Source organism: Lethenteron reissneri, chromosome 17 (genome assembly GCF_015708825.2).
Source record: "Lethenteron reissneri isolate LAM-NWPU_2019-01 chromosome 17, ASM1570882v1, whole genome shotgun sequence".
NCBI classification, from domain to species: domain Eukaryota; kingdom Metazoa; phylum Chordata; class Hyperoartia; order Petromyzontiformes; family Petromyzontidae; genus Lethenteron; species Lethenteron reissneri.
In genome coordinates, this window is record NC_083795.1 from 11183371 (window position 1) to 11198296 (window position 14926).

General features: G+C 48.6%; 1 protein-coding gene across 1 annotated transcript; it reads left to right on the forward strand.

The window, feature by feature from the left end:
* Positions 1–1447: 1447 nt before the first annotated feature.
* On the forward strand, positions 1448–11433 carry LOC133343485 (gamma-glutamyl hydrolase-like). Its single transcript, XM_061553139.1, has 9 exons — positions 1448–1725; positions 4827–4938; positions 5944–5994; positions 6519–6603; positions 7669–7807; positions 8229–8335; positions 8923–9016; positions 10215–10352; positions 10999–11433. The coding sequence occupies exons 1-9, from the start codon at positions 1614–1616 to the stop codon at positions 11118–11120; spliced, it is 960 nt and encodes a 319-aa protein (XP_061409123.1). The 5' UTR covers positions 1448–1613; the 3' UTR covers positions 11121–11433.
* Positions 11434–14926: the final 3493 nt, after the last annotated feature.

Here is a 14926-nt window from a genome sequence, read left to right on the forward strand (position 1 = left end):
CGCAGCTTTTAACGTGGGAGTCATTGGGGAAACGACGGTAGTTTAACGATTATTCACTTAATGATAAATGTTCGTTGAACGTATCTTGTAAGCAAGACGTGCCTGTACAGTGTTGTTGTGGATCTCAGGGCAAAAGCAGAACAAACACGAATGCAAGCACACAATTCTCATTGCCAAATAAAAACGATTCATGTCCGACGTTTTGCTCCACTATGCGGGGAGCTTACAGTATTGAGGAACTGCGATATTCTACGCAGTTCTCAATTTCGGTTGCTGAAGAAGCTCCCAGCACGTGGAGCGAAATACATTCATAATTGGCAGGTTTATTTAACTTTAATAATAACGTATTTATCCAGGGAAACCACGTTGAGTCACTCTATCCCCGTACAGATGGAAAAAAATGGAGATTAGTCCACTTGCTGTACTGCCCTCTCCTGGCGGGCCAGGGAAGGACAGCACGATATGCACGGGAAGGGAATTTCACAACATTTGTGTGCTTCACAGTATGTATGTTGAAATGTGATAATTGTTTTTTACCCTTTTATCTGGCAACAAAACGGACACGTTTTTTTTTACAAGGAGTCATGTTTACATTGACCACAATACCTGCGGTCGGAATGCAAACAAAGAACACAACTCTGATAATGTATGCACTGTCCTTGAAATTGATTGGTCCACACCCGAGACAGCTTTTCTTAGAGCCTAGTCTCACATGGTGTTGGACCAGATGTCTTTGAGTTGTGCGCCTTTTGGCGTCATCTGGTCCAACACCATGTGAGAAAAATAAACAAATAAACAAAATATTAGTTTTGGCCGTAATGAAACGGCTGTATGCCGTATGGACCTGAAAACTCAATTTCCCTGTACAAGAATGCGGGTAAACCGTATGGGTTGACACGTGCGATTACTTCCATAGAATCGCGATTTTTCCATTTGTGTGTTGTAACTAGGGCTTAACGATTAATCGATTTCAAATCGAAATTTGAAACAATGCGATTACTAAATCGCAAAGGCTGCGATTTGAAAAGTCCTATTACTTTTTTCTTGGATTTTTTAAAACGTCACTTTATTTATTTAACTTAACTATTGTTCTATGTTTGATTGTTCCATTTCAATTAAAACATTTTAATAAATACACGTTGGAAGCAATTCATATCTTTTAAGTTATCATCCTTTCATATTTTAATGGTATCATGTGGTAATGCTCCATCACATGTTTTAAATCTATTACCAAGTGAATATTGAACTGAAGCTTGACTTTACATTTTTTATCGCAAATCAAATCGCTATCGCAATATCTGTCAGAAAAATCGCAATTAGATATTATCCCCAAACCGTTCAGCCCAAGTTGTAATTCTTTCCCATGACCGCAGGAGTAGAGCGGCAACAGCAGCAGCAGCCACTAGAGGTCGCTACACTCACCCGTCAGCTTAAAAAAAACGAAACCTCGCAGCTGGAAAAGCCTCGACTTTGTGTCCGGGTTTTAGCGCCAGACGGAAGAGCAGTCTACAGGACTGTCGGCATTGAAGCCAGCTCACTACAGTGGTCGTTGTGGCTGTGTCTCACTGTAGCTAAACACATTTCATAGGGCAAGTGTCTGCGAGTTGTGTCAGATGGCGGTTTCGGTGCCGTCTCGGCTCTGGTTCCCTCTTTGGCTTTGCTGTTGCTTTGCTTCGCGCAGCTGTCAAGCCCCGGTGAAGATTACAAACCACAGGCCTATCATCGGTGAGAGGGCTACTCCCTCCTCCCTCCTCTCCTCTCTCATCTCACTCTACTCCCCTCCACGCACTCTCCTCTCTCATCTCACTCTCCTCCCCTCCACGCACTCTCCTACCTCTCCTCTCTCATCTCACTCTACTCCCTTCTACGCACTCTCCTTCCTCTCCCCTCTCATCTCACTCTACTCCCCTCCACGCACTCTCCTGCCTCTCCCCTCTCATCTCACTCTACTCCCCTCCACGCACTCTCCTGCCTCTCCCCACTCATCTCACTCTACTCCCCTCCACGCACTCTCCTACCTCTCCCCTCTCATCTCACTCTACTCCCCTCCACGCACTCTCCTTCCTCTCCCCTCTCATCTCACTCTACTCCCCTCCACGCACTCTCCTGCCTCTTCCCACTCATCTCACTCTACTCCCCTCCACGCACTCTCCTACCTCTCCCCTCTCATCTCACTCTACTCCCCTCCACGCACTCTCCTACCTCTCCCCACTCATCTCACTCTACTCCCCTCCACGCACTCTCCTACCTCTCCCCTCTCATCTCACTCTACTCCCCTCCACGCACTCTCCTGCCTCTCCCCTCTCATCTCACTCTACTCCCCTCCATGCACTCTCCTACCTCTCCCCTGTCATCTCACTTTACTCCACTTCACTCCACGCACTCTCCTACCTCTCCCCTGTCATCTCACTCTACTCCCCTCCACGCACTCTCCCACCTCTCCCCTGTCATCTCACTCTACTCCCCTCCACGCACTCTCCTGCCTCTTCCCACTCATCTCACTCTACTCCCCTCCACGCACTCTCCCACCTCTCCCCTCTCATTTCACTCTACTCCCTTCCATGCACTCTCCTTCCTCTCCCCTCTCATCTCACTCTACTCCCCTCCACGCACTCTCCTGCCTCTCCCCTCTCATCTCACTCTACTCCCCTCCACGCACTCTCCTGCCTCTCCCCACTCATCTCACTCTACTCCCCTCCACGCACTCTCCTACCTCTCCCCTCTCATCTCACTCTACTCCCCTCCACGCACTCTCCTGCCTCTTCCCACTCATTTCACTCTACTCCCCTCCACGCACTCTCCTACCTCTCCCCTCTCATCTCACTCTACTCCCCTCCACGCACTCTCCTACCTCTCCCCACTCATCTCACTCTACTCCCCTCCACGCACTCTCCTACCTCTCCCCTCTCATCTCACTCTACTCCCCTCCACGCACTCTCCTGCCTCTCCCCTCTCATCTCACTCTACTCCCCTCCATGCACTCTCCTACCTCTCCCCTGTCATCTCACTTTACTCCACTTCACTCCACGCACTCTCCTGCCTCTCCCCTCTCATCTCACTCTACTCCCCTCCATGCACTCTCCTACCTCTCCCCTGTCATCTCACTTTACTCCACTTCACTCCACGCACTCTCCTACCTCTCCCCTCTCACCTCACTCTACTCCCCTCCATGCACTCTCCTTCCTCTCCCCTCTCATCTCACTCTACTCCCCTCCACGCACTCTCCTGCCTCTCCCCTCTCATCTCACTCTACTCCACTCCACGCACTCTCCTACCTCTCCCCTCTCATCTCACTCTACTCCCCTCCACGCACTCTCCTACCTCTCCCCTCTCATCTCACTCTACTCCCCTCCACGCACTCTCCTGCCTCTCCCCTCTCATCTCACTCTACTCCCCTCCACACACTCTCCTACCTCTCCCCTCTCATCTCACTCTACTCCCCTCCACGCACTCTCCTACCTCTCCCCTCTCATCTCACTCTACTCCCATCCACGCACTCTCCCACCTCTCCCCTCTCATTTCACTCTACTCCCCTCCACGCACTCTCCTGCCTCTCCCCTCTCATCTCACTCTACTCCCCTCCACGCACTCTCCTTCCTCTCCCCTCTCATCTCACTCTACTCCCCTCCACGCACTCTCCTGCCTCTCCCCTCTAATCTCACTCTACTCCCCTCCACGCACTCTCCTACCTCTCCCCTCTCATCTCACTCTACTCCCCTCCACGCACTCTCCTACCTCTCCCCTCTCATCTCACTCTACTCCCCTCCACGCACTCTCCTGCCTCTCCCCTCTCATCTCACTCTACTCCCCTCCACGCACTCTCCTGCCTCTCCCTCTCATCTCACTCTACTCCCCTCCACGCACTCTTCTATCACTCTCGTCTCATCTCACTCTACTCCCCTCCACGCACTCTCCTACCTCTCCCCTCTCATCTCACTCTACTCCCCTCCACGCACTCTCCTGCCTCTCCCTCTCATCTCACTCTACTTCCCTCCACGCACTCTCCTACCTCTTCCCTCTCATCTCACTCTACTCCCCTCCACGCACTCTCCCACCTCTCCCCTCTCATCTCACTCTACTCCCCTCCACGCACTCTCCTATCTCTCCCCTCTCATCTCACTCTACTCCCCCCACGCACTCTCCCACCTCTCCCCTCTCATCTCACTCTACTCCCCTCCACGCACTCTCCTACCTCTCCCCGCTCATCTCACTCTACTCCCCTCCACGCACTCTCCTGCCTCTCCCCTCTCATCTCACTCTACTCCCCCCCACGCACTCTCCCACCTTTCCCCACTCATCTCACTCTACTCCCCTCCACGCACTCTCCTACCTCTCCCCTCTCATCTCACTCTACTCGCCTCCACGCACTCTCCTACCTCTCCCCTCTCATCTCACTCTACTCCCCTCCACGCACTCTCCTACCTCTCCCCTCTCATCTCACTCTACTCCCCTCCACGCACTCTTCTACCTCTCCCCTCTCATCTCACTCTACTCCCCTCCACGCACTCTCCTGAATCTCCCTCTCATCTCACTCTACTCCCCTCCACGCACTCTCCTGTCTCTCCCCTCTCATCTCACTCTACTCCCCTCCACGCACTCTCCTGCCTCCATGCCCCGTTTCAAGTTGAGGTGCAAGACCTGTCCAGGACTGCTCCTAACCTACACAGCATCTGCAATGCACAACAACAACATCATCATTATTATAATTAATCCGCGATCAGTCCACCGCTGCCTCGAGCTACTCTTCTATGCAGTGAGATCGAAGTGGCCTTAACATTTAGGACCCCCCCCCCGAATTCCCCCGCCCCCCCCCTCGGTTCCTGCAGGGGTTCTGAGCCAGGAGACCGTGGGCGACTTGCGCGAGCTGGGACGGACCTACATCGCCGCGTCATACGTCAAGTTCGTGGAAGCCGGAGGCGCCCGAGTTGTTCCCATCAGGTGACGTTCCTAGCCCAGCTCACTACCTGCGCGAGGTCCAGGTGTAAAGCGTCCAGCATAGCGGGGGGGGGGGGGGGGCAGTATCATCCCCACCGAGGAGTGGAGCGATTGACATCGGGCCAAGTGCCACGTGTGGATAAACACATTCCTGCGGAGGGAGCCGGTAGGAACGTCGGGTTGCTCGGTCAATGGCCAGGGTCAACGGCGGCGTGGTGTATTCCGCAAATATGCCCGACCGTGAGGGCGGGCACAAGCCGGCGTGAGTAGGTTAAACGTTGAGTTTTATAAGGGCACCACGGGGGACCAGCCTTCCTCACCCAGCCCCACCCCTCCCACCCCCCACCCAGCCCCACCCTCCCCACCCAGCTCCTCCCTGCACGACGAACACAATAATCCCCTGTGGGCTGGTGTAACCAGGAGGTTCCTACCAGTATTATTGCATCTCTGGATCGTGAGAGGTAGCGGCCCGCTTAGGGAGGCCTTCCTCCAGCAGTGGATTGACCACGGCTGACGATTGGGCTTGTGCCGCAAGGGGTCACGCGGTCAGCAGAGGTCAATACAGAAAAATCCATTGTGGCACTGAACTACACTCCATGCCTTCACCAACCTGTCAGTGGTTAGCGTGGTAAAGTCTGGCGCATTAATCCCGATGACTCACCCGGCCATGGGGTGGGCTCTTATCCAGTAGTGGAATGATATCAAGTTTGTGCGTGTACATTATTATTATTGATAATACATATACAGGAGTGCAGCGTTTTTGGGTAATTGTCCTTCTGAGAATCAAGAGGGCGACCATGTTAACGGGATTGCAATTGGAGATGGCGCTTTGCAGTGGTGATGTGGAGCCGCACGTGCACACGGCTGCCGACGCAGACCCCGTAATTCCCTCCATCAATTAATCATATATATGGATCACCCATTACTCAGTTCACTAAATCACGCACCATCAGCTTGCCGTGAAGTCAATGCATCGTGCTCCGTTCCATCTTTTTTGTTTGTGCGCAGGGTGAATTTGACCGAGAGTGAATACACGGACCTCTTTAACTCATTAAATGGGTGAGTCATAGTCACAGGTCGCTCACCAGTGACCTGTATCGCACTCAGCACAGTGGTCGCTTATACTGTGCCACTCTTCCACTGTACAACCGTGTCCCACTGGGACTGTGCCGAGCCAGCCCCGCGCGGCACAGGAGGTGCCAGTTTTGTTTTCCACTGCAGAAGCAGACCCGTGTCACTGACGTCACACGCGAAGAATGAGCCGGAGGCCGCATATAGATGATGCGGTCGGTGTCTGCGTCTTCGCGATGCACTTGACTGACGTCACACACAATAAATTGGTCATTAGCCCCACCCCTGGCCCTGTTTGGCCCTGGACCAGATTTGAGAGGTGTTGTGAGGCCAGTGTATCACGTTTTGGTTCTGTCTCGAAATAGCCAGTGGAAAACCAGCCGCACCGTGAGGGCTCTCGCGCCCGATCGGTTGGGATGTGCTCGTGGAAGAATGGACATCCCATTGACTTAAAAAAAATGGAGCTGAGTTGAACTTTGACCTTGTACCCGTGTTCCCCACATCGTCTGTAGAGTTGTGTTTCCCGGAGGAGATGTGGACATTGAGGAGTCGGCTTACGCCAAAGCCTCCAAGCTTCTGTTTGACCTCGCGCTGCAGGTTGTATACGGAGTCGGAGATAATGAGTAGGAAAATACTTCCGCCAGGGATATCTTCGTCTGCAGTATGTAACTACAGTACTGTATGTTCTAGTTATTTGCCAATGGAGAGTACATGTTGTAAGGTATGATTAAGGTACCGTTTATGAAGAGGATTACGAAACAAAAATGTGGATAATTAGGAGCCACAAATCTGGAGTTTGGAAAGTCATGCATGTTAAGCGAAATAAATCTTGGTCTGATTTATCATCATCATCATCAGTAACCATGCTCTATGCACTGTTGGATGAAGACCTCCCCACTCTGTCAGCCCACGATGCCACAATGTATCCCATTCATAACCTCATCTCATCACTTTCATCAGGACGATGGTTGTCTTCTAGGTCGTGATCTTTCCTTTAGCATCCGTTCCATCACTGATCTCATCCATCAATCGTCATCTCTTTAAGCGGTGGCCTTCCCAAGCCCGCTTATATGAAAAAACACAATGCCCCTGATGTGTGTTTAGCTTTTAACTTTCCTTGGTTACCAATATCACAGCTGGCCATATTCACCGATTGAAAGCTAGTTTCATCTCCTTACCATCTGTGATGCCAAATTAACCTATCATTCATCGATGTCGGATATGGGGGTCGTTTAATCATGCTTCACCACGCTAGTCAGCGAATATTGGTGAAGGTGCCCAGCAATAGTTGAGATATCACTTGCCACTTATGTCAGCTATGGCTGCTAACTAAAAATCCTCGCAGCGGCTTTTGACTAACCTTCAAAACGAAGACGGCCAGATGCGCTTCTGCAGCCGTCTGGAACGATCTTCCTTCTGATATTAGAACTAATTTCTTCAGAACTGATTTTTGTGTTTAGTTTGTTGTCCTTCCCCCGCACTTCCGATTAAAACTGTTGGCTACGTACGGTGCGAAAGAAGTTCTACATACATACCATACCACACATACTCAAGTCACAAGAGCCAGAGAGCAGTGTGCTAACTTGCTCCACCCCATATTCGCTATAATTGTCCTCAAGTGCATGTTTTTTTGACTGCGGGCCACCGCTGTTTCTCTGGCAGGCGAACGAGCGCGGTGACTATTTCCCAGTGTGGGGTGTGTGCTTGGGCTTGGAGGAGCTGTCCTTCCTCACCAGCGGAGAAAACCTCCTCACACTCACGCACACCAAGGACATTGCGCTGCCCCTCAACTTCACCAGAGGTACGACGTTCAGAGTGTATAGCTATGACAGCGAGCAGAATGCACCAGTATTCCGGAACTTTGGATACAAATGATGTTGGATTATGCAATTTTGTTCAACTCCCAACCCTGCGGGGTTTTGAGTTGGCCAGAATGTGGCAGTCTAGCAAGTAGTTCATGACCTTTTACAATGTTGTCATCCACCACTTTGCGGGTTTTTTCTCCGTGTGCTCCGGTTTCCTCCCACATGCAATCTACTCCTTTAAACGGAATATCATCCAAGCGCCTCAATGAAGGGCCTTCTGGAAAGGACCTAAATAATAATTTAGAGTTCTGTGGAATGTTGATGATTATGTACGCTACGTTGCACCGCATGACCGCAGGCATAATTTATCGCTGGATTAACACCGCACTTGTCATCACATCTCCCTGCAATGTACAGAATCCAGACAGAGCAAGCTTTTCCAGAACTTCCCCAAAGACATTCTAGACACCTTGGCTTCTGAGCCAATCACTAGCAACCTGCACAGCTGGAGCCTCTCCCTCAAGGTGAGTTGACTCAGCTTTGATCTACAATTGAACCCGGCTCTCGCGTAATGTCCGTGAAGCAGTCATTTTTAGTCTGTTGATGGCGGCAATCGACTCATCTCGACGAGCTGTACGCGATGCACCACCACGGTGCGTACGAGCGTTCAGGGTTTCAGCGCAATCGTCCTCGCTGCGTTTCGACATCGCGGAGTAGCACTGATTTCGGATTGATTGGTACCCCAGTCGCGGAGTTAAGTACACCCCTGGGAAAAATTATGTCCCAGAAATAAAATATTTAATTGCCTTGGCCATTTTGTATTATTTGGTACCCCAGGGTACCGCCATGAGGATCAATTTTCCCGCGAAGATGTGTACACGATCATAGCCTACCAATGTGCTTTGAGCAGGAAGGCACGCATTTATTTTGCGCCTTTTGGTTTTTATGACCACTGCAGTATGGGTACAATTGCGATATGTTTTTCACTGTCAGTGTGTTAAGTCAGAAACGGACATAAAGTGTCCATTTAAAAATACACATCCACTGCAGCCTTGGTGCATTTAGAGCAGCCTTCCAATTCATGTTTATCACGTTTATTGTATTTTAATAGAACTTTTCAGCAAACGACAAGCTGAGAAAATTCTATCGCGTTTTGACGACAAACACCGACTCCAGTGGGGTGGAGTTTATCTCTACGATGGAAGGTAAAGACTCACTCACATTGTCGCAATCCACCGCGACCTGCCTGGGCTTCAACGCAGCACCGCGCTTGTTTGAATGACGATTGCAGATGCATAGAGGGTATTTATTTATAATGGTGTGAGAGTCCATTGAAGAATATTTTTTTTCCAGGGGTGACCTGAGGTTGAATAATTAGAGCAAAAGTGGAAAACACAATTCGGTTTGTAAACAAAAACAATACAAAAGCACTTGATTTGAATCTTTACTGCACCGTTAAAAACGTATGTTATACATAAAGACAATTGAGATTGACTGATGTAAAGGATAATGATCTATATGGACTAGAAAGATGACATTTGGCACTCATAGTCTAGATTATGGATCGAGCGATACACATCTACAAACTACAATTTGGGCCCCCAAAAAATATGGCTTGGAAGCTTATTGATTTCACTTATAGGGCAGGGTCAGCAAATATGTATGATTCGCTTTGAGGCTTTTTCTGAACATGTACAAATACAGTATAACATTCCCATTATTCCTGAACCAAGTAATTAACGTCCCATGGTGTGTGACACTTTATATTTTCAACATTATTGAGCATTTAAAACGAAAAACAATGATAAATTCCAACCACTCTCAATCCACCAGTGGACGAAGGCCCGCCCACACCATATTGGTCAGTGGGGCGTTGGTGAAGCAGGAGATAGTTCAGGAACTGGTTCTGAAATCACCACTGGTACTATCCTGTAGCCGGGAATTACACTTGCGTCATCAGGTTCGTAACGCGGTGCGATAACCACAGTACCACTACTCCATCCCCTATTAACCCTTTCCCACATACATGTACGTCATCGGAAAGGAACCGGAAGAAAAACTCAACTAAAATAACTATATCGGTACCGAGACACCCACAGGGCCTTTGCAGGAGGGAGAGTGGCACAGTTTGGTGCTAGCTATCATTGAGTACGCTCGTGTCGCGACAGTTCTCTGCGGTGAATACAATGTCTTTAAAATCAACGGCGCTATGCCTCTCTAAATAAAATTAATGCTGAACTGCTTGCGAATTCCGATATTCAGTGGTGAACAGGACCCACCCTGCAACTTGCAGACGTCTCGAAACGGGAATTGGTGAAGTAGTCTGCTCAGCGCTCTGACCACAACGTCACCCGTCCACTTCATAATAGGCCTTGCAATGACTTCTTGTGTCTCTCCCACAAGCCTACCACTATCCTGTCTACGCTCTGCAATGGCACCCGGAGATGAACCCGTACGAGTGGGCCAACCGGCGAGCTCTGGTTCACAGTGACGGGGCCATCAGAGCTGCCTTCCACATGGCCGCTTTCCTCGTCAGCGAGGGTGAACCACCACACGGGGACAGAGGGGAAAGGCGTTTCACTTTGAGCAGATGTTTCACTCGCTGGTGCCGGGTGAATTGCCAAAACGCAATTTCTTTATATGGCCAATAACGGTGAATTATGCGAGCAATAAATATAAGTAGGTTATCACAAAATTCGGTTTAATTTGGTCCAATTTAATAAATCGTTGTCACTAATGTTTTGCCACGTAAGGTGGGACCAAATTCCACTATGGCCCTTGGACAAAAAGGGGCGAAGCTAATGTCACATTGCATACACATTGGCTGTAGACAAACTAACGCATAACGATGATCATAACCGACTGATGTAAATTATAACGATGTTCTGTGAGGGACGAGAAAGCTGAAATTTGGCACAGTATAGCCGAGTCTACACTGATAACAAAAAAACAAACATCTTCAACCAACATTTCTTCGCATTTTGGCTTAAAAAATTGCAGCCCCACAAAATGTTTGGCCAACTTTTTATTTTTACACATTTGTTTTTGAACCTCGATCGATGAAACGTTGATAACTGTTGCTTTTGAAGGTTGAATCCGTCCATGTACAATAAGGTTGAATGAATGTGGAGAACGCCCGGGACAAGTTGTGTTCTACGAATTTATTCTGTCGCTTATTCTGTTTCAGCTACGAAGAGCGCCCACCGATTCTCCAGCCAGGAGGAGGAGGAGAGGCATTTAATCTACGACTACTCGCCCGTTTACACGGCGCAACTAGACTTGTTCCAGCAAGCGTATTTCTTTGATTGAGAAAATTCGCCGGACACACTTAGGAAAATTGCACGCTTGAACCCGCTGAACTGTGACGCTTGGCATCTGGCGGGCGCACGTCCTCGCAATAAGTATCCAAGGAGCCTGTTTAAATAATGCACACGTATCAAAATAAATGTATGTATTTTTAAACAACGTACGTTTGTGAACGCAATTGCACGCTGCACATTTCAAAATCGCAGCAAGAAGAAACACACAGTGATGTACTTAGCTAACGAACTTCTTCAGGAAAACATCGTGTGTAAAATCCACAGGGAACAGAGGAAAATGCCATAAAATGACAAGCCGTGTGCACGTGAAGTTTCTCTCCATACTTCTGCAAAAGTGATTCTGTCAACTGTGTGAAGCACTTTTTGTGGCATAATTTGCCACACAGTGTGGATGGAAGCCCCATCTGCAAAATTCGCAGTAGCCAATCGGCAGCTAGAGGGCAGTGCCTCGGAGAATCTGAGCCATGCGTGATAAGGGGACATCGTCCCTGGTGTTGGCCGTGAGTGAGAATCGAACTCGCCGGGTTCGTAGCGCCGCACGCTACCTGTTCCAATACCGCTCTCGCCCACCTACCCATTACAGTACCACCACGAGCGAGGCCCCTTTAGGGGCCATCCATTTAGTACGTACGCATGGAGGGGGGAGGGGGGGGTTAACCCAAATGAGTACGCTTGCGTATGGGGGGTCTACTGACAATGTACGCATAGGAAACGGAGGGGGGGGGGGGTGAAGCCTCGATAATAATTTGTCTACATTGGCCTTCAAATTAGTTAGTCCGGCGGTGGACTATGTTTCCTTAAACACCTTAATATTATTAATCCTTGATCGTTTCTGTGTGGATTCAATATCAGCCGTTCTATCGGGGGCGGGGGGGGGGGTGCGTCAATGGTACGTACACAGGTTGGGGGGGGGGTGTAAAAAGTCCGCGTGCGTACAGGGTGGGGGGAGGGGTCAAGTTTTGACAGATTTTTGCGTACCTACTCAATGGATGGCCCCTAATTTCAGCACGATAGCTCCAGTCATGTTTCGGTCCATCTCGCACACGAACACTCACGCACGCTCATGTGTGTACGTGGGGGTTGCTCCATCAAGGTGCAAAATGTCGCGCTGAGCCAAAGACAGCTGAGCACGACTTAAAACAATGCCGGGGTGGTGGTGGCTATGCACGTGGCCTGCAATCAAACAATGGAGTTCAGTGAGGGTTATAATCCTGGCATGTTTGTTTGCATGTTCGCCACAAGTATGTGTGGTTAATGCAGACATGATTCCTTGCAAAAGGGTTCTATTTTGGTGTTTGAACATCTTAAGACCGATAGTCTTTGGTTCTGTCGGTAAAGTCACGTAGGTATAAAATAATTTAAATCACGACGTTTCGGGCGCAACACAAGCGTCCGTCATCCCACCTGATGACGGACACCTGATGACGGATGATTGTGTTGCGTCCGAAACGTCGTGATTTATTTTATTTTATACCTACGTGACTTTACCGAAAGAACCAAAGAGTATGGATTCCTGCAGTCACGAAAGCTTAAACTCTTAAGACCTTCGATTTAAAGCTTTCGTGACTGCAGGGATTCATCTTCTTGGTTCCTTCGGTAAAGTCACGTAGAAGGGAAATAATAAAATAATACAAATAAAACAATAAAATAATTCTCACGACGTTTCGGCCACAACGCAAGCAGCCGTCCTGAGGTGAAGAACAGGTCTGTCGGAAAGACAGCGAAACGTCGTGAGAATTATTTTATTATGTTTTATTTTTATTTTATTATTTCCCTTCTACGTGACTTTACCGAAAGAACCAAGAAGATGACTCTTAAGACCTGTTTTATTGCCAGGAAGGATGAAATCTATTCCTATTTTTGAATACTTTCATTCAGCGAGGTTTGGCGAATTGCACGAAAACGTGAAATCTCCTTGCCGTGACCACCGAGGTGCCGTACCCTGGCTCGCCAGGAGAAGGTAACACACCAAGTGGATTATTCCGCATCTGTTTCCAATCCATACGGGGATAGAGTGTTGCCCCCTCGCACGTGCGGGTTTTCTCCAGGCGCTCCGGTTTCCTCCTGTATAAACACTCGCCATTAATTGGCAAAAAGCATCTTAAAATAAAAACTCAATGCAGTACCCCGCCCTGATAAAGATTCCTACGACTTAGCGTGGCCTCTCTGGATTAAATAAAAAAACATTGCTGTTACAAAATAATAGGTTTTACCCTTTCAGGCAATAGAACATAGATATAACTGCTCGAGCCGAGCCATAATTAAGTGTTCTGATAGTGCATTGTCTTTGTCCTGTTCGCCTTTTGACGTTCTCTGGTCGAACACTGGTGAGGCAAAGCCACAAAGAAGGCTGCCTCTGGTGTAGGCCAATCAGTTTCAAGGACAATGCACACATTATTAGAGGATGTTTGCATGTTTTGCCACAAGTAGGTGTGGTTAATGCAGACTTGATGCCTTGCAAAAGGTGTTTGAACATTGTATCACCTGTGTTATTGCCAGAAAGGGTAACACCTATTCTTGTTTTTCATAATTTTTGATACTGGCAAGAAAGGTCCCATGCATTTCTATTGATGTTGCAGTTACTGATGATCCACTAACTCCCATTCTGCTAAGCAGCAGTGACCACGCCATGGCGCTTGATCCACCAAGCCCCATCCTCTTAAAGTGCACACCACAACAGGCACCCGATTTCAGGGGTTGCGACGATGGCTGAACGGTAACGCGTTTGCTGCTTGTTGCAGAGTTTCACCCGTTGGAGTTCAGCAGGTCGCCCTCGTTAATGCTGGCAGGTGTTTTACAGATACGAACTGTGCCCCGTCCGATTCGCATTGGACGTTAAAGATGCCGTGACGTCTTCATTCGGAAGAGTGGGTCATTGCGCGTCGACTTCGCGTTTCAAATTTTCCACATTCGAAAATTGACCTGCTTATCAGTGCCGGATTATCGTAGTAGCACAAGTAGCTGCATATGCTACGGGCCCCGCACTTTCAAGGGCCCCGCACTAAATGCTTTCAAGCTATCAATTCCGGTTCAGTGATTCTGCACTTGCTCTATTGCTATAGTACTATACCGCCTTCAACTTTTATGAACGACTGAGTGTTTAAGGTTAGCGATTTGTCGTATTATCTGGCTGTATAGCAAATTAAAAAATACCATTGACTATGCAAGTAACAAAAATTGTGTTTTAATATTTACGTGTTTTTATTTTGTTTAGGGCCCCTTTTTCACATATGCTACAGGCCCCGCACTAGCTACATCAGGCACTCGCCCCGTCCGATTCGCAAACGGACGTAAAAAATACAGTGACGTCTTCATTCGGAAGAGTGGGTCATAGGCTCATAGCGCGTCGTCTTCGCGGTGTCCAATGTTCTACATTCTAAAGTTGACCTGCTTATTATGCAATCGGAACACACACGCCGTGGCGGGGACAGCCTCTGTTATTAACTCCCGTGAGAATCGAGTGGCTCCATTCTGACACTCAAAAGTGACTGGCTCTCGACGAAAATAACAGTCACGGTAATCAAGAGCAGCAAATGAAAACTATCTTTGTTTGCATGCGTCAAAACGATCTGACGTCTAAATATTGTTCGTGTCTATATTATATTCTTTGGGTCTTTCGATAAAGCCACGTAGATAGAAAAATAATAAAATTATCACGACGTTTCAATCACAACACAAGCAATCGTCATCAGGTGACAAAATATAGCGAGAGAGTTGCCGAGGCAGGAGAACGTATTTTCTCCTTCCTCGGCAGCTCTCTCGCTTTCTTTTTTGCGATCGAAACGTCGTGATAAT